Source organism: Nasonia vitripennis (genome assembly GCF_009193385.2).
Source record: "Nasonia vitripennis strain AsymCx chromosome 2 unlocalized genomic scaffold, Nvit_psr_1.1 chr2_random0010, whole genome shotgun sequence".
Taxonomy (NCBI): Eukaryota; Metazoa; Arthropoda; class Insecta; order Hymenoptera; family Pteromalidae; genus Nasonia; species Nasonia vitripennis.
Window position 1 is genome coordinate 2,874,357 of NW_022279617.1, and position 24,009 is coordinate 2,898,365.

At 37.9% G+C, this 24,009-nt stretch overlaps 2 protein-coding genes across 11 annotated transcripts; one reads left to right on the forward strand and one right to left on the reverse strand.

Moving 5' to 3' along the window:
• Positions 1-439: 439 nt before the first annotated feature.
• Positions 440-18,790, reverse strand: LOC100121081 (vesicle-associated membrane protein 2). Of its 7 annotated transcripts, none has more exons than XM_031925520.2 (6): positions 18,289-18,679; positions 13,580-13,806; positions 12,105-12,184; positions 11,976-12,027; positions 10,443-10,485; positions 456-3,656 (listed from the first exon to the last, which is right to left on the reverse strand). In XM_031925520.2, coding segments are annotated over exons 1-5 (375 nt in total). In that variant the 5' UTR covers positions 18,291-18,679; the 3' UTR covers positions 456-3,656; positions 10,443-10,471. The 7 variants fall into 7 exon arrangements, 6 of the variants coding, with proteins under 6 accessions (XP_008211109.1, XP_031781380.1, XP_003427458.1 ...); XM_003427410.5 differs by having other exon boundaries at positions 10,430-10,485; positions 18,289-18,463; XR_004226941.2 differs by lacking the exon at positions 456-3,656 and adding an exon at positions 5,516-7,653 and having other exon boundaries at positions 10,393-10,485; positions 18,289-18,457.
• Positions 18,791-19,152: 362 nt separating this feature from the next.
• On the forward strand, positions 19,153-23,799 carry LOC100119212 (vesicle-associated membrane protein 2). 4 transcript variants are annotated; one of them, XM_016983097.3, is made up of 3 exons: positions 19,153-22,254; positions 22,781-23,106; positions 23,176-23,799. In XM_016983097.3, exons 2-3 carry the CDS (start codon positions 22,788-22,790, stop codon positions 23,235-23,237), a joined length of 381 nt encoding a protein of 126 aa, XP_016838586.1. In that variant the 5' UTR covers positions 19,153-22,254; positions 22,781-22,787; the 3' UTR covers positions 23,238-23,799. The 4 variants fall into 4 exon arrangements, with proteins under 4 accessions (XP_016838586.1, XP_008211112.1, XP_001600600.1 ...); XM_008212890.4 differs by having other exon boundaries at positions 19,153-22,122; XM_001600550.6 differs by having other exon boundaries at positions 19,153-22,109.
• The last annotated feature ends 210 nt before the right edge of the window (positions 23,800-24,009 follow it).

The following is a 24,009-nucleotide window of genomic DNA, read 5'->3' on the forward strand; positions in this document are numbered from 1 at the left end:
CCAACAATGTGATCAAACTGTACCATTTGCTGATATTTTAAAAATAAAGTATTAAGATTTTCGTATATTGTAATTGTATTCCGCGTTTGATTACCTATAATGCAGATAAGCAAATACAATTGTTTCATTTAAATATCTCAATTATATTATCTGGATGAAAAAAGGCATGTACCGTAATATAATAAAATCTGTAACAAACATAAAATTTGAAATAAAAAAAAAAATATCACGGCACGCTACGCCATAAAGGCATCCGTGATTAGTTCCAAAACAATGATGAGACAACATGATTGACTATGTTATTTGTTAAACATCTGTAAGATGTTTGAAACGCTAACTCACCTCCCCACACGCTACTAATTCAAAATTCAATATTTTATAATAAAAAGCAGATTTTTATGGAATAACTGTTGTATGAAGATCATAGATAAAAACAATATTCAAAGCATTTATTTCTTTTGGGTATTGTTTATTTTCATATAGGTATACAATAATGATTTTACGGGCAGCTCAATTTTTCTTAGCATTCACCGTCCCCCCAGCAAGGAACGACACAGCATGCATCAAAATTGATGTTCTTTCATATAAACTATCAATTTAAGGATAACATTTGTTATAGTTATTTTTAGCTTACAACTCTCTTGAATTTGCGACAATCGACGGCCAGTTGAATTACGACGGAGAAACTTTTACATTTCAACAAATAGCGATGATTATATATAAGGTTATAGTAAATTGACTATTTTTTTACTCGCATAGGCCTATTAAATTTATTAAATAATTATTCTCATTTTACGTTTACGAGCCTTTTAATGCCATAGTTTAAAATAAAAGCAGTATCATTTACAATAATAATAAATGTATATTTAAAAAGTTTGATATAGTATTGTTATTGTTGACTACTTACAATAAACCTTTTTTTATTTGAATTGAAAAATATGCCCTTTGACTTTAAAAGATGTTCTTAGAGTGTTGAATAATTATTGCTGGTGCAACAAATTTCCCCTTATTTTATATTATATAATAGTATGGCTGGTTATGGCTACTCAAGTAGGATAATTTTATCTTTTAAAAATACTATTTCAAAGCGGTAGTTCTGCGTCTATGGATACTTGATTTTTACTTTGATGGTTTACTAATTAAATTTTTTAATCAAATGTCTAGTTTAAGTGAAGTAACAAAGATTTCCTACTGTTATATAATGTAGTGTGTTAATCCTTTTGCCTTAAAAACTAGCACCCTCGCTCTTCCTTTCAAATGCTTTGTTTTGAACATACGATTTTATTGTTGACCGACAATGCGTATTGATTTACCTATGTCGATATCAGTTTTTTCGTTTATTATTTACATATACGTTTATTGCGTATATCCATGTATATGCACTTTAGTAACAAAGATTCTTTTGTAATCTTTATTTTTAAGATTTCTTAATATTATATTGAGTACAGAGTGGTTTTATAATGCATTATATAAACTCCAAATAAAACTTGAGATTGGTTTGGATGAAAAATTAAATAAAGTACGTTATCGCTAGTTCTATAAAGAGTAAAAATGCATTTTCGAATTATCATTGATATTTTGAATAAGGAGAAAGATTTTAAAGATTGAAAATATCGTGTATTACAAGAAGACTGTGATAAATAATTTTTATTATAATCGTCACGCAATTTTTTGCCAGTATTATATGACTAAGTATAGACCTCGTGTACTTATACTTTCAATAACGTAATGAGATTAAAGTTTCCTTATTTCATGTATTTTATCGTTTAAGCTAGTATTTTTAAAAATTGATAGTACGGTAGTTCCTCTATCCTTTAAGATTGAATTCCATTGATCTCCATTAGGATGTAAAATCACCAACGGAATAGCAGAAATATACCTTCAAATAATACAGGGGCAAACTACGATTTTCTTAAGAAATCTTATTACGATATACGGCATCATCAAGCTTATTGTTATATATTTTTCTTTAAAACTCTCTCAAGTATGATGTATATTCATTTCTGATTAGATACGCATCTCCGTACTCACTTCGATGATATATCCCAGAGCATTGAAATAAACGTTGGAAAAGAACAAACGTTAAACTCGTTGTATTTCTTGCGCAGCATGAGCGAGCGTATCTTCCAGTTCGATCGAAATCGCGAGAATCTGCCAGTGATCCCCGTGCGAGAGCTTCCGCAGACAGTACAGGACGCACGTGAATATTACGATTGGATACATAAAATCCTTTCCTAACGAACTACCAGTTGTTCATCTACTTACTTCAAACAACTCAGTATTTTACATATACAATCCCTTCTCGACGGGGACCGCTATTATTATTATATTTTACTCCAACTACTGTCCTAGAAAGCCGACAGATCCTACGATTGATATATTACTTGATTAGCGTTCTCAGCACTATTGTCCCCGTCCTATTACTCTATATAGTTTACTCGGTCTCGAAAACCGTTGTCGAAAAACAAAGAAGTCCTATACAGCTCTCGCTGAGAACGCTTTGTATTGATCACCATAACGCACGGAATGACATTGATTTGAATTTGTGACTACACTCAAACCAAGGTGTATCGGCCCGCACAGTTTGCCCGAGCAAGCCGCTCGAACGCAGGGATCGCCTCTACGTTATCGCGATCCACGCAAAGTTGTCGTGCTGGAAACGTCTTGCCTTTCGTTTCCACGCAGCATCGTCGCTCGGCGTCCGGGAGCGTGACAAATAAAATGAACACCGGAGAGCCCCCGTATCTCGCGGGGGCGCAATAATCGCCGTAAGCTTCCAGGCTTTTTCTTTTGTTTATTTTCCGGTGCCAGTGTTACCAAATAACTGAAAACGTCGGCTCCTCGACGTCGAGTCTCCGACGTTCTCTGCGCGAACGGGAATATCCGCGCGGAAAGATCCGACCGCGCGAGGGAACAGCGCCGGCGCTGGGGTTAGCAGGCGTTGGACGACTCCTTTGCCAGCTAAGAATCCGACCAAAGCGAACCAACCCTGTGCGTGCGCGCGTCGCGTTCTCGCGCGTTGCATCTCGCATCCGGCGGCACATACAAGCTGAGCCCCTGGTCTGACGTCCACAGTTGAGCAGCGGGCACAGCTCCTTGCCTTGTCTCTCTCGAACTGGAAGATTGGCTCGGCTCGTAATCAGCCGATAACGGAACAAACGAACTGCCGCCTGAGGGAATCCCACCACCGACAGGGATTCCCTCGGCGGCGACGGCCACCGATTCTCCTCATACTCCCCCTATAAACGCGTTCTCTTGCTATATCCCGCACGTCCTCATCGAAAAAGAAGCAGCGTACCGAAGCAGGGCCCAGGAGTGTCGTCAATTAAACTAGAAGAGCGCTCGGTCGAGTAAGTACAATCGTGGTGTAGTGGAGTAGTGTGATAGCATAGTGTTGTTGTTGCTCGCGAGCTGAGTTGTCGTGGCAGCAGCGGAAAGTAGAAGTGGAGAGATTCATAGATGTTGCTGCTGGGCTCGGAGCGGAGCTTAGGCGCGGGCCTAGAGTAGCAGACTCGCGGGCCCGACGAAGGCTGCCGGGGCGGACTGAGACCCTCCCGGGGCACCGCCGGCAGGGGGAGCGGCAGGCGGTGGTCCGGGCGGCGGATACTGGTAGATCGGCGGAGGCGGGGCAGCCGGCGTCTCCGGCATGAACTTTGCTGTGGAAATTAAACGACGGATTAGCACTAGGTACCTCGATATAGATGAATATACAAAGTGGTATACATGTTTACTGTAGTACAAGGGGATCAAAGATACATACACATACGTATGTATACAGTTATTGACTCGACTGTGGTCATTGCTTCGGTTATTGAGGGTATACCGCACCCTGGGGTTAATGGACTAATTTTTTTTACGCCTGTTGTGATGCTGCGAGGGAGTATTGGTTTGCTCGAGTGAAACGATGCGTGTACTTGACATGTTATTCTGTGTTATAATGGATACGTCTGAGTTGCAAGTTGTCTGGGAAATAAAATTATCGTGTAAAGATCTTATAACAAAAACAGTCCGGCGAGTAATGAATTCAGGAATTGATGGAAATATCAAGCAGATTGAGTTTGTCTGAGTGATCGTGAATTTTAACCGTAAATGAGAAAAGGTTTGATTAAGAATTGGTAAAATATATTTGATTTTGGGGATATTATTTCCGATTATATAACTATCACGCTCAATAACTGAAGCAATTCAAATGAGCAAGTACAATTCCCAAATAGATTACAGAAAGTAAATAAATGAAAGTTAGTAGAGAAATACTTCTTCACCAGAGTGGATACGGTGAGAAATTGGTGCACAACGTTATAACATAAACGAAATAGAATACATACATGAAATAAAGTATATAAACTCTGTTGGAAAATAATATCAGTGTTATTATGTTTCCTATTATTATATATACAGATTACCCCACAATGTATAGGTACAAACACCAAATAACATGGAAATTCGTCTTTCAAATAATGAACGAAAACCTAAAATTTTACTTAGTCAATTAAATTAACTCTGAGAAGTTTTGTGAGATACATAAATGTCTCATGTATAGATATGTTATGTGCCTGTCGCAAACCTTTTTGAACTGTTGAACCCGACAGATATTGTATAAGACCGAATAAGTTTCAAAAATATAAGGTTTAAAAAATCTGAAAAGTATGTGTGCATTGACTGATGTGTAAATTACAGTATGTGTAGTTTACAGGAAACTGTCCTATACAAAAAGCAAGAAGTGAGCCTTTCTTTGACCGAGTGTGGACGGTATTACTACGAACGCAGTAGGTGCAAAGAACTCTCTTTTTGCCTATGGTAACACTTTTGACGCCTGTATTGATTTCTGCAATTTTCGCGTCTGTGAAGCGGCACTTATGTTACGTACATGTTCAAAGTAGTCATTTTATTGTAAGATTGTTAAATCGCTATGGATATTTTGTGTACAGCTATATGTCTATAAAGGTAAGATTATATTAAAAATGGTATAGAGATATAGAGATAGAAACATGCCTAAGATAAATATTATAGTATCGTGCACATTCAGAATTGGCGATATTCTTACCTATTATTCGATGAATTCGACTACGACTCTCGAATACTAATTATTGCCTTCCATCTCGATCGACGTCGAATATTGATCAATTAATAGTTTTTTAGTCTTTTCAATTAAGTGGCAAACAAAGAGAGTAAAATTTTTACCAATTAAAAACGCAAGAAAATAAGAAAAAGTAATCCTTGAAATTTAAAACATTGCTGCTATACGTCTTTAGAATTTCATTCAATTTATTTTTTGAAACAGCATATATTTGTGGACCATGGCAATGATAATAAGTGTATAAACGTAACAATAACAGTTTCTTGTATAATTAAATTAAAAATAATGAAGGGTAACATAAAAGATAATAATAATAACCAAAAACGCAAAAGAAATGCTTCGAGCGCCTACAAATAATAAGTCTCACACATTACAGATTGCAATTTGTGTTTGGCATATCGTGTGAACAACAACATATCATAATAAATCGCAATCTTATGAAGTCTTATACATAAGTAAATTTTATTTTCACATATTCGGTACTTTATGATTCAGGATTGAGGAGAATAATTGTGATGCTTTGTACTGAACAACAGCGAATAATATAACTATCAATTTTTAGGTGGTCCCGGCCATCAATTGTTAACAATAACAGAATCGTGATGTGACTTATTTCGTCTCAACGTTAGGTTAGTAACTTTACAACAATCAGCTATACTGATACACCGAAACAAAAATTGTAAGGCAAACAGAAAACTCGAAAAAAAAAGAAAATGTCACTTTGTGCTATACGAAACTTGTTTTAAGCAGCAAAAAAATCTTCTCTCTATCGCGGGAAATGTCAATTATATTATAAGTAGTGGGATACACTTCTCCAATACTTTTCTTTATTTCACTTTATTCATTTAATGCACGGACTTGTATTCGTTTGTTTCGGTTTTATTTCTCTCCAATGGAAACTGGCTTATTGTGTACTACGCACATACGATTTTTGACGAAAAAAAGAAAGGATGTAATGTTCGTTTGAGTCATATATGTATAGGCGCGATTATCGCACGAGACAATCACTCCGAAAGGGAGTTCATCCGTAAACTATGATACTTCAGACAAGATTTTCTGATTTATTCTTTTTTTTTTGTTCCTAATTTACATGTACTGAACATATCATTCAACCGCTTCGAATTTCTTACTAAACGAACAAGTTCAGTATTGTATGCTCGTCCCTCTCGTCGCCGATTTTTCCACAACAACAATAAGCTCCAACCTACTCTCGTTCTCGTGCACCGACAATTTCAAGCTCGCCATTTTTCATTATAATTTCCTTTAATTTTAAGTCGCAAAACACATAAGCACGCCGCATATTCGCCCATGCAATGGACTCGACACAGTATAACAGAGGCATTTTCTTGTGTCCGATGTCGCTTTTCGCTAAAAATGCACACAGAACTCGTAAAACGCATTTGCTTACGGTTTTCTATTTTTTTTTCTTTTTTCATTCAATGGTGATGAGAGCCGGTATCTATTTGTGGTTGATGTTTACGTTATTATTATTATTATTTTTATAATTTGCTGCACGATTCGCTATTTAAGCTTATATCAAATGACTTTTGACTGGAAAAGAAAATAATGCATTATACCTCTGATGGACTCGATCGACGTGCCACACGAGGAAACATATTATATCTTAAGATCTTTGCACCTCATTTGTACACATTGAAAATTATCTAATAAAACGCAGTTTTTTCTCGTTTAATTCACTAATAATAATCATTATTATTTCATTAGTTATTGTGGTTTTTGTTTGTCAAGGATATAATTAGCATCAAATTTTTTTTTAGTTATATTTATATGTATATTATTAACATGTATGTATATATTTAACATCGGTAGATAATTTTTTCAAGACTTAATTAATTAGTTATGTATTGCGGATATGCGTGACGGACGAATTAGCCTCCTTCGATATCGCGTGACATTCTTCTTCATTCGATCGCCTCGAACATCGCGGATAAGGATATAATAAGCCTTGAGCAGCGAGTAAGTAGCTCAGTCGTAGATACAATTTCTCTCGTCGACGCTCCAAGGAAGCTGATTCGGTGTTAAAACTTTGAAGGTGGAAATAAGCTTCAAAAAACTTTATTATCGTCGAAATGAATTTAAAATTTTATCTTTGTTTTGTTCCAATCCATCTGTTCCTTCTCACATCTCGCCGACCGGAGGATCGCGAACGCGATGGACAACGCTGCAGCCATGGAAGAATCGCGAGAACGGACGAGTTCGCGAGAGGGAGGCAAAAACAGACCGTCTGATCTCTTTCTCTCCAGCGATGCATCACCATTATCATCGTCATCGTCATCGTCATCGGGCTTCGACGAAAGCCCATCCCCCAGCTGTGTGTCTGTGTGTGCGATGGTAGTAGAACGAAGGACGAGGGGGATCGGCCTTTGTCGTTACGCGCGAAACCTGCGCAAGATCTCGCTTCGCTTATTACGGCCTCTTCTCTCTGTCTGTTATACTTAAACTCGCGTGTTTGTCTTTCTGTCCTCCCTCTCTTTCGCTCTGTCTCTTACTTTCTCACAACACGAATACGTTCGTATTTCGTGATTATTCCGAGTCGCTTCCCCCGGTGTAGCACGCTGAAAATAACGCATTTTCACAGATTTTAGATGACTTTTGTCGACAGCTTGGTGTCGCTGATGGACGTGTATTAGCAATCGGATAACAGCGCGATGTGTATAGCAGGTTGTAAATTTTCGAAACGCGTTTCTCACTAGAGTTAGTTGGAAATGTAGCACGGCATGCATCGACTGATTTTTGAATAGCGCGAAAAACGCGGACACGTATTTTGGATTTTTGTTTGTCCATCAGTTTGAGGCGGTCTTAAGAACCAATAGCATGCAAAGTAGGTCACCCAAGTCTGTGTGTAACTCGCGAATGGGTTACGCTGCAGATCAATTACGCGACTTTCTTCATCGGTGGTAAACATGGATTAGAGAGTATAAATTTTCTAATCAACTATTTTTCAAAAGCAAAAATTCAAGTGTTTTCCTGTAAACTGTTTTCAATGCTATTCTAATTATTTCTTTTTTAAACTGCGAAAAAAGAAAGTGTTGTTGAAAAACGTTTAAAGAAAAACACTCAGAAGTTAAGATTCACTAAGAGCATAGCTATTAAGAATTCGAGGCATTTCTATGTTATTTCCATTACGCTATTTCTTTAATCTAATAATCATAAACATGCATCTTTAAATTCGAAATTCATAAGCCATGCAAATTAGTAGCAGTCCCACGATACTTGGATAGACACTTGCAAACATTGAGTATACGTTAGAATGAAGCTCTGCGCTTTAAGCACGAAGATCGTCCCAGTTATTTGTGTCGAGGTGTATGTATCATCATGTTTGAAATTTTCTATCTTGTTTATCAGTAAGTATAGGAATAAAGTTATTTGTATATACAAAAATTGAGGGGGAACTGTTATTGAAAGAACATTTGAGGTTTACATGCCATAGAGATGCTTTATGGAAAAATGATTGCTTAAAACTGCTGCTGATTTTTTTATATCTAGTGATAAGCTATTGTGGATTTAATTTTCAGGGTTGTTATTACAAAATAGATTATTATATAGAGGCGACACAAATATTCTAACGATCTAGAGGATTGCTTTTCGTCTGCTCAACTAAGAATCAATCATTGTTGTATGAAAAAAACACTGAATAAAATTTAATGCGTTCTCTGAGTTTTTACCATACATAGACTAATAGCTGAGAAAATATGCCTTGCAGCTGTCATATAATAAGATTATAGAAATAAATAATTGCTTAAACTTTCTCTTTCTTTAATTAGCATAATAAGAGATTTCTATGAGTCAATAGATTGAAAAATCTCGATTGCAGAGAGACAAAGAAAGAAGAAAGTCATAATAGATAAGAAAAAGAAGAGAGTAGAGTATTTGAGTATAAAGAAAACATGTACATAGCTTACCGTATTAAGTAGAGTAGTTGAGGGTTCGTAAACGGGAGTTAAAGTATTGGATCGATAGGGGAAAGAAAACTTAAGGGTGATATACATCCGTGAAATCTTCTTGTCAATCGTGTTGTGCGTTGTTACAAAGTTCGGGTTTTGTAGTGTTTTTTGACTATTGAATTTCTGATCTTTTGGACGATGATTTTTTTTTGCTTCAGTTTAAATAATACATATAGTATCATATGAAAAAGCAGCCCAAAAGCTTCAGAAATACAACGTCTGGGACTAGCTTCGGAGAAAATACAGAGGGCGGGAGTCGATTAGAAACAGACAGACACATAACAACATCGTAGGCAATTTTAGAGACGCAATATGATATTTGGTATAATATGGCAAGTTTCTTTGACCAATTTACGGTATTACAGTTGAAAAAGTATATTAAATACGGAAGTCCATGATCTAAGAAGATTCATCTCCTTTGCTTAGGAGTAATCGAATCTGTCGTAGACTTCTTGTATTGTAATACCTTCCTTCAAGTATATAAATTTGATATTTGTACGACTTTTAATGTTTATATTATGTTAAAAATTCGTTAGTATGAATACGCAAAATGGTTAGTATAGTTATTATGAACACAGTTATGAATCGAAACCAATGGTGTAAGAACTATGTAAAATATGTAACTTTTCATAATAAATTTTAAAGTGACCGACGATGGTTATTGATGGTTTTTACATCATTGTTCATGATATGTGAAAGCTCTCAATGGACAGTTTGTACAGAAGGCGAAGCTTTCAAAGTGAGATTGCCTTCAACCAAACAAGCACGGCTTAAAAATTAGTTTTGTTACTCTGAGGGGTCGAGTTCAACCCTCAATGAAAATTCCCAATTCAAAAACAAACAGAATATCGAGTCAATTATTTATTTTATTTCTATGATCTAATGTATAAATCTATGATTAATGTTACAAATCTATAAAAATAGAATACCATGCTATTCTAAATGAATACCAAACCACGCGAAAATCAGTTTTGTTCTAAATACTCTCAACTCAAAAAAAAAAAAAAACAAATAAAATAAAAGTTTAAATAAAAAAAAAGAAACTAAAAAAATGTTGAGTACACAAATGGTTTTGAATGTAGGAATTTCCTTCATCAGAGTTTGTGTCACAGATTCATACAGAGACAGATAGCGACAGAATACATCAGCAAGTCTATGTATATGTATAGAAACGATAGAGACAAAATATACAACGGAACATCGATCCAGTGATTCCTAAGGAATGCTGACCTTTAAAACAAGAGGTTAACAGAAAAAAATCGAAAAAAAGTTACAGAGTAAAAAAACAGTTAACAATATTTAACATCCATTTTAAAAGGACTTTAAATTACAGGTTAGGTAACAACCTACACAGTAAAAAAAAGAGACACAATGTCGCGTTTGCTACCTGACTCACTCACACACAAATCTCTTCCACCAATCAGCGCGCCTACATGAAGTTTGCTAGACGAAAAAGAGAAACATAGAGTCACACGTTAGAGACTGTTCATTTTGAATAGATAAGATTTTATACAGAAGAAAATGATAAATTTGTTATTTTTTATGTACAATTCGAATGAAACGGTGTGCTAATATATTCATTTTTTTCTCATTAAATTTTGAAATTTACTACTGCGTTGCGACACGTGGCATATTCGATACATATAAAATTATATTTAAAGCATAATGATTGTTAAGGGGACACAACACTTTCAAACTCTGAAAAAAAGATTCACGAGAGTAAAGTACAAAATTAAAGTAAATAATTTGATTTTTTTAGTGATACTTGGTAATAAAACCCTTGAATTTACCGTTCTAAAACATGAATTACCCCTACTTACTCATTGTGGCACTCGGTGCAATGTTTTGTGAATTTTTTCACTGTCAGTAGGATTTCAAGTGAACGAGTGTTTTTTTTGGGCTAAAATTTTAGGAGGACACTTTGTACATTTGATCTAAATGTTTAGAAAATGTTTTATACGAAAAAAGGTGGCATAATAAGCGGGAAAAAAGAAAAAATCCAGTATTTTCATCGCCAAACATTTTCTACTCATTCAAATTAAAATCCAGGCATTCATACCAAAACTACAAGTGTACAAAGTGTCCTCCTAAAATATTAGCCTAAAAAAACCACTCGTTTAATTAAAATCCTACGGACATGAATAAATTCACAAAACATTGCACCGAGTGCCACAATGGGTAAGTAGAGGTAATTCATGTTTTAGAACACTTAATTTGAGGATTTTATTGCCAAGTATCACTAAAAAAATATCAAATTATTTACTTTAATTTTGTACTTTTCCCTCGTAAATATTTTTTTCACGCTTTAAAAAGGGTTGTGTACTTACAATCCTATTTCATATAGCTAATTTCTTAGATGTAAATCAATTTATACGTGAAATTGTGATTCATGTTACTATTATATCAAGAGGAAAAACTAGTTCATCCGAATGCATGGAATTGAATCTTAGAAACGTCTATAGTATCACCGTCCAGTATCGGGTTAATCCATTTGACCAAAAGTTGAAATAATATTATGATAATGAGAATGTCAAAATATGCTTATTCATTAAAAGAATTTTCTACCTGAAAACTGAACTAAAACTGAAAGTATTATACTAAATACAAAATATTCCATTGATATGTTCAAAATACTGAAAAAATATCGTTGTCGCATAAGTATCGTTGCTGAGTTACAACTATTTATGTCGAACTTTTTTTGTCTCTTTGTCAACTAGCTTGAAGGCGCAAGCAGCAACACCTGCCATTGATATGAACGATAATAAGTTATATTGTCAAACTCGAGCGAATGTCTCAATTCGTCGGTGAAAAGTCCGGCGAGGTACATCGACGTACACATAACATTGAGTTCTTGACATTGAACAATTATATGGCCAGTAACAGTATTAGAGGTAGCTTTTTTAAGTATATGTATAATGTGCGATGTTACTCACCGACAATGATGGCCAGCACGATTAGTCCGATGACACCCATAATTATCATCATCTTTGCACAAACGAAAAAACATTGGTTAGGTACAGTTGAAAAAGCAATCATGAGAAATGCTAGAATAACAAAATTACCTTCAAGTTTTGTAGCCAGAACTTCCTCTTTAGCTTTCCAGCTTGCTGTTCGAACTGTGACGCACCTTGCTGGAGTGCATCTGCGAACGGGAGAAGAGGAATTAAATTAGCTTGCTTTCAGAGTCGAGAGCACACCTTGTTACTTTAATTCTGACGGTTTTTTTGGTCAAAAGAAGCGCGTGAATCGTGATTCAAATTTATAAACTTACAAAATTGTGAGAAAGTAAAGTAAAATATACGTGCATGTATTCAACAGCATAAATTACAAGTGTAAAAACTATAAAACTACTTCAGATTCTAGTAATTTGATTTAAAAGCACACACGAAGCGAAATACTGCTCTTTATTTAGCACTATTTGACAATTATTATTGGAATAAGTTTATAGATAGTGCACTCGACATTTTGGAGATCAAGCCGAAAAACGTTGGCCATTTAAAGTTCTTACACACGGTACTGTTTAAAATAACCGCCCAAGGTATTAATCGGGACTAATGGTGTTTTAACGTAATTGACGAATGCCCAGGATCATTTTTTTTTTATTGTTTTCTATTTTATCTTCAATGTATCAAGGCGAACTATTCTTTGTAAGGTATATAGAAAAAATGTAATACGATATTCATCATTATATAATTCAACATTAAAATTTGTTTCTTATAATTATTGTATAAAAATCCTTTAGCTTATACAGAGCGTTGAAAATCCCAATGCTAACATTTGTTATTATTTTAATTTGAATGAACGTTATCAAGCGTTCAAAATATCTGCATGACGATACGCCGATTGAGTGCAAGTAAGCCCTCCGTTTTATTGATTAGAAGTGTTAGCAACGACCTCGCACGATAATAGAATCAATAAATATATTTTTGCAACACTTAAACTTTTAGGGGCATGGGAGGAGTAGCGATAATTTTCATAAATCAAAATGAAAGAGCTGTCATGTTCGATCAACTATCAGAAATATATAAAATCTCATACAGCATAGTAAAAATGCTATACTTAAGGTATTTAAAATGGATGACGTATATTCCTTTAACTATGAAAACTATCTGAATAAAGTACGAGGAGATATTATATTTAAACGTCAGAATAAGTAATTCGTAGAAATTGCGAAGAGATTATCGATCAGCCGCGCGGTTTTTAAAATAGATACAAAATTCTCGAGAGCTGGTATATCCATATTGCTTCGTGAACTTTGACCTCGTTTTTTTCGACTTTCCCGCTCGGAGCTATCTCTAAGCCGCTTCTGTAAAGCTTCGTAGGTGGCGTGTACTTGCAACTATTCACTTTGCTTACTGCAGTGTAAACATCATTATAGAGAAGCAGCTGTACTCGCAAGACATTGAATTCTCTTGTACGCTTCTATATCTCGAAACGTTTACATAAGATAATTCAATGTAGAAGACTGAATTATCTTCCCTACCATCCTTGCTCTCCCATTATCCCTAATTAATTAAAATTTTTAATTGTATCTCACCAGCTCGATCGTCGAGTTCTGAGAGCTTCTGATCACGCTCCAGGACCTTCTCGACGTTCGTCTTCATGATGTCGACGACCTCGTCGACTTGGGCCTGCGTTTGCTGCAACCGCTTCTGGGCGGCGACCTGCTGAGGCGTCCTCGGGCCGCCGACGATGCCGTCGGCTCCCGGGGCGCCCGGAGCCGCGCCACCGGCCGCATCAGGGGCAAGTCCGCCCTCGGTTGCCCTGGAAATCAGAAGCGATTTTATGGATGACTGGTTCAGCTATAATGAAATCGTTCTTGGAATCTACAATATCGTTACTTGCAATTCAGACAGCACTATATGCTGCACCATATCGCATATTAAATTTTTTACCCTCGCATGGAAGTTATCAGATGAAACGACTCTGCCGTTGAAACTCAGGGTATCGATAGAAAAGTTTTGGGGCTCATACTTTTCACTATAAAAAGAGTGAGATGCAATTATTTTGAAAGTTTAGAACTTTTGCCGTATATGCACCGAACCTCAATATACTTATTAAAAATGGAAAGTTAAGTTTATTAATTTTTGTAAAAGTTAGTCAATGATGAAACTTTCAGTGGCGTCATGATTAAACTGAAAAACGCTGCCCTGAGAGAAATATTATCAACGGAGGGCGAAAATTTGAGAAAAATCAATTAACGAAATTCGCACAAAGGGCGTCAACATAGTTATCACTTTCACTCCTTTTATAGTAAAAATTCATCAAAAGTTTCAGCATGGCCAATTAAAATTTTACATTAAACTAATTGCAAAAACAGCATAGAATATACAGCGAGTCCATAATGAAATGGAGCTACGTGTCCCGTGCGTTTAGCGCACCTGACGATAATTTCCGAGCGCGTGCAAAAATAACAGCAGAGCACAGAGAGCGTAGGTTCATTTGCTCAGCATAAAAATGTCAAAGAAACGCGTAGGCGAAGAAAAAGCAAAAGCATTGAATATTACGTGTAATTATGCGTATATAAATTATCATTCCGGTACTATATAGTCGGGGAAAGAAAAAACGTTAGAGCTGCTGGAGGAGCAAGCGAATCGCTTCCGGGCAAACCAGTATAATCCTATTGTGGCCTGCAATGATGATACACACTGCACACTGTCAGAGGCTGAACACGGCGGTCGTTTGCTCCTATGCACGCGCGCGAGCAAGGCGGAGTCTCAGAATTTTCGACATCCTTCTATCTGCTTAGTCGATTGGAAAAAAATCGTTGTGCACAATTGTGCGCATTTCGTTGCGTTTTCAAAGCATTCACTTGTATATACGCGTTGAAAGAGTTAAAAGTTTAATCTTTTAACGGAAAGTTGCGCAAAAGTTAGCTCTTCGTCTTTAATGTTAATGAGCTCTCTTAGAGCAGGTAGCTGTAGTTTGCGACGAACCTCGAGCGATGGAGATAGTTAAAGCTCGTTTTTCCGTGTGGCTGTGTGTAAACAGATGATTAATGTATTGTGTTAGACAAACAGAATAGAAATCATTCATTTTTCGAACTCGGATAGTCGTGTGACCAGTTCACGAAATCTAATATTTTTTATAAATATTTACCCGCACGCGCTCAAAGCAGAACTTTTTATCATTGATCCTTCCTTTTAATTAAAGGACGCGACGCGCTCTTCAATTTACGGAGCGAGCGCACCACTCCGAAGCAATATCACGACGAATCCACAAACCGACCGCACAGTCGACGTGACAAGCTACGTCGTAAGCCGCGAAGCCTCGTTAATTTTTAAGTATTTGTTTGACAATATCCGCAGTGCAAATATACGGTTCGCCATCGATTATCTAAATATAGAAATGCGGGCATGACGCGTGGCGGATATTCATTTTCAGAACTTTGTACATAGCAGGCTCTCCAACGGAACTCTCTTTGCTATGCGCCCTTGTGTGTGTGTGTGTGTGTGTGTGTGTATTCAAGGCACGTATTGTACTGGCCTTGCTGCGACGATTTGGATCGAAATTCGTCAAAAATAGAGTTAGACAGGCATTTTGTAAAATTGAAAAAGAACTGTCTACACTTCGCTAGTGAGGGTGAGCTTTAAATACTTGATTTCAACTAATTCTACTTAGCTGTGGTCAGGTGCACAAATACGCGATTAAAATGTCACGAGGCCTAAATGGTTTACAATAAATAACTATTGCTGTTCGAAACCGCGATTCGCCAACGTAACAACTTGTTTTTAATATGCAAACAGACCAGTCACGTGGTTGGGGCTCATTCACTAGTCTTCGCGATGATCGATAATTACTCTCGTTTTTACATTGTTCAATACTCGATATCACTATACGTCTATACTATACGTATACGAAATCGAAAAAAAAGTGATAAATATTGGTATTGAAATCAGACAGATGCACATAACATCAATCAATATTTTCACCACGAGCAGCATTTTAGAATCACAGGTTACATAACTCGACAATTTTGCACTTTAAAGCTGTTATGAAGCGAGTGATTTTAAGGGAGCGAAGCGCACACGAACCATAAAGTTCGATAAATTAAATTAAACATGATCTGGGTAAATAACGGCTAATAGAATCATTGCACTATTTTCATTCAATTTTACGTAAACTATAATATATCGCGTTAGGCAAAAGGTTACGTAAATTTTGCATCCAATTTTCGTTGACACGGCCAATATTTGTATATCTTGCTTTCGGTGGCTGGCCGAGTCTATATCTATATGCGAAATGCTTTCAAGCTCGTTTGAAAAATTCAACTCTCATTCGCGAGGATTTGCGCATTTCAAAAAGCAGAAACCAATACACTCGATACACTCGAATTTTCTATTGCCAAACTGGCGAGATTCGGATTCGCAAAACGAGTCGACTATCGAAATTAAATTAAAATCGATTTTTAATCGAATCCTCGAAAAGACACCCACCCTCTCAAATATTTGGTTTCACTGTCAGTTTTCAAGGTACCTCTGTTGCCTGCTATTTATATTAAAATTATAAATAAACCTCCATCCAACAAACTCCCCTTGAAGGTCAAAGTTCAAAGTGTCTCATCAGTCTGCTACCTACGTCACGCGTGATCTTTTAATAAAAAACGAGAGCGTAAGTCGAGCTCTCTGCAGTTTCCATAAAAAATCATCTCCCTTGCCGTTTTACGTTGTCCCGCCTGATATCCTGTTTCAGGCAGAAAAGCCCGAGCATAATCGAAAGCCACCGATCACACGAGCTAATCCTGAAAGGTCTACCTCGCACCGCTGCTATTATAACCCGCACACCTGCGCCGCGGCAGATAAAAATTACTCGCTGCTCTCCATTAGCTCTCTCTTTCTCTCTCGGCGACTTAAAAAGAGAAAAGTGTCTGCGTATACGAGAAACTCGCGTGCTTCCTCATCGATTTTTCTCATTCCCAGCCGAGACGTGATAAAAATGACGAGCGAACCTCGCTTCGGATGTGTTCTGCACACACTCAATGGCAGCTCTGCAAGCTTAATGTCGAGCGCAAGCAAAGCCAGGCGTGGAGAACGACGACGACAATAAGAAGCCGCAACGGCGCTAAAAGGAGTCGAGTCGAGCTTTGTTGCGCTTTATTGGGAATTCAGTGACGTACCTGCTACTGGCTGCGACCCCGCGCAAAGAGAAATCGATTGCCGCCTCGCGCGCGCGAGGCAGAGACAGAGCGAGAGAGAGAGAGAGAGAGAGAGAGAGAGAGAGAGAGAGAGAGAGAGAGAGAGAGAAAGCGCTGGGGGGGAAATTGCGCCTTAAAATGCATCGTCGTCGTCGTCGTCGTCGTCGCCGCCGCCGTCTTCTTCTTCGCGAGGGCCACTCGAATAGCGTCCGACACAATATCCCGAGGAAAATCCTGCGAGCTTTTCCGCGCACGCCGTCTATCGCTGCTAAGTGCGGCCCCTTCCCCCCGAGCAAGCGAGCGAGCGAGCAACCCCCGCCTATATTGATCGATCTCTGCTCCCTCACTGCCGAGCGAGAGAAAGATACTTTTGAATTCCGAGTCTGCGGCGCTCTTCGATTTTCCCCAGTCCGTCGCGCCCAACGTGACTGGGCATCAATGTCCGCTCGCTTGCTCGTACACTCGTGCATTAATGCGCGCACGCTTTTCCTCGTGCGAGATACATGTTTTATCTGCGGCCGATTTGCGCTCGGTTGCGCAACGACTTTTTGTTTCTCTTCGCTCGTGTCGACGAATTCTGCCGATCGTTTGGTGGAATTTTTTTTTCTCAGCGAGAGACGTGCTGCTATCGGCTGACTGAGGCCAAGTCGGCCATGTGCCGCCCCAGTAAGGAACTCTCGGTGAAATATAAATCGAAGCACGCGATGCGCCAGGGAAGGCTCGACAACGCGAGTGTCGCACGGGAAAATAAATCCTGAAACTGCGACAGTAGCTCTAAAACCGACGTTAATCCGCGCGGTCATAAGGGCGACTCGAGGTTCCAGTATAAATGGCTACGTTCATGCACAGTCGCAGTATACACACACACACACACACACGGCCGAGTGCGCGCAAGCTTGGTCTGCAGTCGAAGGCTCAATGAGCACCCGATCAGCCTATAGGTGTCAGAAAAGGATCTTCCTCGGATTATAACGGCGAACGAGAGAAGGAGGGACGAGCCTCTTCCTCGCACGTCAATACCGCCCCGAGTTTTCACACATCCACACATAGACACATCAGAGGGAGAGCGACGAGCTGACTTGGAGGCCGAGCGTTAATTATTTACTACTCACATGATGAAGGGCTGTCGCGCCGCTGTCCGCGCTAATCGACGCTCTTCGTTGGCTGATCAGTCCTGGCGAAAGCTCCTGGATTCACACAAAATGGAACACTACCAAACAGCAGCAGCAGCAGCACTTCCGGAGGAGCGAGCCCGCCGCCTGCGACTACTAGGCGTGCGCTGGTATTGATAAATTTTCCGAGAGCGCCACCACTTCGCCCCTCTCACTCGCTCTCTATCTCTCTCCTTCTCCGCGAGATATCTCGAACAGGCTTGCACGGATTCGAATCTCCCGCGCTGAGAAGCTCGCCCGCTCTCTCCGCCGTATGGGACACACTCGAGGGTGAAAGCTCGCGACGCGGAGGTAGCTCGGACGAACTCGCCGCAGAAGTTTCTCGCAACGCACTGACGAGGACGGAGACAGAGAGAGGGTAAAAAGACGAGCCGAGCGAGCCAGCGCTTCGAGCGATCGAAGCGATACGTCGCGTAGGCGCCGCTCTCTCGACGGGTCGCGCGCAAGCTGTAGGGCGCAGCGTGCTCCAGCGCCGGAGTCGATAAAGCCTCTCGAGCGCGCGCGCGCACCCTCGTATGTCGCTTCTTTTCCACTCGTCACCTTGCGTTCCCGACTGCATATCACCTGCTCCGGAGACAACGTCGGCATGTTCGACGATTTCGATACGAGCACGGAGATATCTCCTTCGCGATGCGCTTACAAAACGAGGAGAAGCTCCGTCGAGGGGTGAAGCGAGAAGCGCGAGCGAACATAGGTGGAAGCGCAGCCTAATAAGCCTCCCTCTCTCTCTCTCTCTCTCTCTCTCTCTCTCTCTCTCTCTCTCTCTCTCCCTCTCCTTCTGTCTGCTTCGATCGGCGTCAGTGCGCCGGTGTCAAAGGAGAGGGACGCCGCGAGGTATTATCGATACACAGGGAGAGCGAGAGGGCAGGAAGAGGCGCAAGCGAGCTTATAGCGCCTACGCGCCGCCTCGAGCGCACGTCGCGGCATGCATTATTCAGTCAGCCGACGGCGACGAGCTCCAGGTCGACGAGACTATGTACACACAACGATGGACTATGCACTGCCCGCGGGCGAGTCGAAACCGAACGATATTTTATAACGCGGTCGTTCTCCTATGTGTGTACGTATAAGTTTAGCTCGTTAGGCGGGCTCCGAGTTCTACAGTATTATGCTTTAGTCTTGGCTGATATTATAGCGACGGAAATCAATCGGTTTTCCGGCCGGATGCGCGTAAAATCGATGCTCCCGCTGAGTACGCGGAAGGGGAAGATAAATTGCACGCGCAATCGTGCTGCAGCCGACTAGTATGTATATAGGTAATATAGAATGGACTTTTCTGGGTCAGCGGGGGCGGTACGCGAAATCTCGGATTTTACGACTTGTCGCGCGCAACTGGTTCGGTAGACGGAATCTGTTTTACAATTGGGTGCGTGGTTTATCCGATTTTGCGTAGGCGTCGTGTATCCGCAAGAATTTGTTGATTTTATAATCTTGTCTTATAATTGAGGATGGTCGGTGCTTTTGCTTGCATAGGGAAGCTTATTGTAACGGTTAATTTTGAAATTGCTGCAGTAAAAACATGTTAGAAAAGTGTTTTGAGGGTTTTGTAGTTAAAATGCGGTGTTCTTGAATAATGATTCGCTTTTTTGAATTCTTTTGATTTTTTTTTTCGATACCAGAATATATCGGGAAAAAAATTGGTTTTTTATTGTTTTTATTAAGGTATTTTTAAGATTGAGCATTCAGATTTAATTATAGGATTTTGTCGTTTTGGGAGTAGGGAACTTTAGATATTAGAAAATCTTCCCCCAAGAGAAGAAACATCGTCATGTTATTTATATAGATTATTAAATGATGTTATAATGTGAAGAGGAGCGAGAATTAGATACGTGACGCTCTGGAATTGCGTAGGTCGTGTATGCAATGCTTTACTGTTGAATTTCTCTGAAAAAAGATAAAATCGCAGTTTTTCGATCATGAAGTGCGGCAAAGATGTACAGGACTCGAACGTCCTTATCAAATGGAGAAAGAACATCTGATGACAGGGTGAAATTTTGCCGGTCTATTGAATTGAATTTCACCAGACTGAGAAATTGTATACTTGGAAATCGATAGTGAAGGAAGACCACATTTTCCGGAACATTGTGTATGTAGTTTTTTACTTATTAAAAAGAATTTTTAACCGGTGACAGTTGAGTGTGTCTTTTATTTAATAAATATGCATGCTAAAGAATAAATTATCGAATACGGTGGGTATCAGGGATGGATGCAAATCCATGCACTTTGCATATAGTTATTCTACAAAATGAATAAAACACGCTCATTGTTAAACTAAAAATGATTATTCTTAATATTTCATGAATATGAAAATTATATTAATTTAATGGGACTTGTCGTAACTCCAAATGAAAAACTACCACTTTAAAATATATATCCATATTTATTTCAATGAATAGAAATAATGAATACCTAAAATCAATGCTCCGCTATAGCGAATTATACGTATGTTAAGGTACTCGTATTTTGATAAATATAACAATAAGATAATCTATATTGCGGTATCTTTTTCATAAAATCTTTTGATGTTTTTCAAAATGATCGCTTGGTTAAACGTTGCAAAAGATACATAATAAGTTTGTATTTTTTCAAATCATATAAGAAATTTGCAACTTACAATAAAAAACAATTGTCATACATTTTTTACCTGGGACTGCCTTATACACGCAAGTGGTTTTAATAAAATATATTCGTATACGCACAAGAAATATCATTACAAGACTCATACCATCAGCTATTATCTTGTAAAATCATAAATTAAAAAAGCTGCAAAATAATAGCATAAAAATGATCAAGCGAATTATAATTATAAATAAATCAGCAAATTTTATTTCACGAAAATATAATATAGCATAACTGTTATATGATCGATTAATTTATCATTACCTAATTATTCACTAGTGCTCGCGGTTGCGATTTATAAAAATTAATTAGGTATTAAAATTGTCTATAGTTAACTTTTTAATTATAACAGAATTCTGAAATACCGGTTACGTTACGTCGTTCTGTCGTTACCGAGTGAAAAGCAAATGTTTCTATAATGAATTTCAAGTACTTTTGTTAGATGGCGGCACTGGCAAATTTTTTAAATTGCATGAACCGTACAACCGCTGCTTAAGTGTTCAAATATTTGTATACTTCTGTTTTTTAACAATTTGTTCCAAAGTAAATGTTTGAAATCTTAAAATTCAGAAAAATCAACGATGATATAAGATAAATAAATCAATATTTTCATTAATGCATGTATGTACATACCATGCTGTATGTACATACCGACATTGTATGCATTGCATGTATTATTAAGGCACAATCAACAGCAAACTGTAATTAAAAAGAGTCAGTGTTACAAATACTCACAGTAACAAAGAAATAATCCTGTATTTTTTTTAAGTTATACTCGGGTCTTGAAAACGACGCAATATTTTTTTACTTAATTTTCCGTATGAAAAAAAAAGAACACACGTTGTGCACCGTAAGCTCGGCGGTCTCTGCGTGACGTCACGCATAGTGTCGCCATCTTTAAATCGCTCTGGAAAGATTGGAAAGGAAAGATCTGCGCTGCTGCGGCTCGTCAACTCGTCAGCAAGTGTTCCTACTTAGTACTTATATTTCCTTCTATACGACGCGTATAAGTGTGTCTATCGTCCGCCGCTGTGTTAGTGCGCCTCTCGTCGACCGACTCGTCATCGGTGAATCCTGAAAATAAACTGACGTTGATTACGCACAATTCCTTCGTATAAGTAGTTCCGTCGTATTCCTCTGAGGTAAACGAAAATCGTGAGTATTCCATCACTTCTTGCGTATCCTTTTTTAGATCAAGATTTGCCGATTTGAATAGCAGTGAAATTGAGACAATAAGACAGAGTATTCGTAGATTCAGCGAAGCCAAAGCCTGACAACGGAGTAAAGGTATTTCGCGAGACCGTTATGCGAGAATGCATAAGTATACATGATCGTTGCCGACTGCGTTGACTTTTTACGCGTGGCAGCCGACATCTTACGCCTGTCACTGATATTTTCGTGATTTTTGTATGCCAGCCTTTTTCGAATACTCGCATAAGTTCGAGAGTTTATCGTATCTGTACGAGAATTTAAGGTTATGGGCGTGTTCTTTTAAATTCTCGTCATCACATTAACGGTTTATTAAGCTTCTTAGGACAGTTGAATAGAGTTGAGTCATAACAGTCAAGGTCTTGATGTAATTTGATAATTTGTTTTCTTGCTTAACATTTTCGATTTCTATTCACCTCCATTTAGACCTCTTTATCTTCTTATCAACAAAGTGTCGATAAGCTTTCTTTCTCTGCAACGTGTGCACTGAAATCCGTTGAATTATTTAAAAAAATTATTTTCTGCTGCTACATGAAATATAGATATGATGTAATTTTTATATTGTTCATAATTTGAAGTAATGTTCATATAATTTTTATTACAGAATAAACATGGACGGTGGTGGTTATTCTGGTGATGGAGATTTGGGAGCAAGATCCAATGACCAGCCTACTGTTTCCAACAAAAAATTACAACAAACACAAGCTAAGGTAGATGAAGTTGTTGGAATAATGAGGGTGAACGTCGACAAAGTATTGGAGAGAGATCAGAAATTGTCAGAACTTGACAACCGAGCAGATGCTTTGCAAATAGGAGCTGCTCAGTTTGAACAGCAAGCAGGAAAGTTGAAGAGAAAATATTGGTGGAAAAATCTTAAGATGATGATAATCATTGGTGTCATCTGTGCAATCATATTGATCATTATCATTGGTACGTTTGATTAGGATGCATTTAATTTGTTTTGGGAATCAATCCTTCATTTATTTATTTTGATTTCAGCCTCAACTGTGTCTAGTAGCAGTTCTGATGATCCGCCAGCTGGAGGAAATGGAACAAACTAAACTATTTTTGTTACATCTACAAAAAGACTAGTAGAGGATGGGTTCGAAGCACAATAAGACAATACGCTACAACACTATTGGTTGACAATTGTTGGTAAAAGCTTAAATATTTTTGAGACACATTTTCTAACTAAAATATACAAACGTTAGAATAAGTACAGTATTAAGTAAAAGTGGCCTTCTCGTTTAAAAAACAAATATATGTATAATGTAGAACCATCAGGCTTTTGTCTGAATCTCCACGGGTAAACAATCAATTATTCCTGTCGATCTTGCAAATTTCGACAAATTTTTGACGCCTTTTGTTGACGTCGCATTTTTCAATACTTGTACGGTTAATGATGATATTTAATATATAGTATATACTCTTTTCATTCATCAAAAAGATTAATGTATTTTGTACTTCTTATACATATGGTGAATTATTACTTGTGTCATTCACAAAGTTTATTAATTGTATTTTTGAAAAATTGATCTAATCAAATAATTTATAAGACATCGCACAAGGACAAACTACTTTTGTGATGAATTAATTTTAATAAAAATTTATGTTTAATAATTATTATTTATTTGATTCAGATATAACCTATACCTATTACTTACTATTATTACCAAGAACCATTCATTTATAGTAAAGTAAATATTTATATTCATATATTATACACTCCAGTGAATGCATAAGGAATATGAGAATCTAGTGGTAAATATTCAAATTTATATATTTTGATCAGAGGAATACAATTCTGGAATGAAACTTAAGTGTAAACTAAAG

Excerpts from the sequence above, each read along its gene's own strand:
- LOC100119212 (XM_016983097.3), top strand. The coding sequence starts at position 22,788 with ATGGACGGTGGTGGTTATTCTGGTGATGGAGATTTGGGAGCAAGATCC. Across the intron at positions 23,107-23,175 it reads CATATTGATCATTATCATTG|CCTCAACTGTGTCTAGTAGC; the intron begins GTACGTTTGATT and ends TTTTGATTTCAG.
- LOC100121081 (XM_008212887.4), bottom strand. Across the intron at positions 12,028-12,104 it reads TCTGGCTACAAAACTTGAAG|ATGATGATAATTATGGGTGT; the intron begins GTAATTTTGTTA and ends GTTTGTGCAAAG. Across the intron at positions 3,657-11,975 it reads CGTGCTGGCCATCATTGTCG|CAAAGTTCATGCCGGAGACG; the intron begins GTGAGTAACATC and ends TAATTTCCACAG.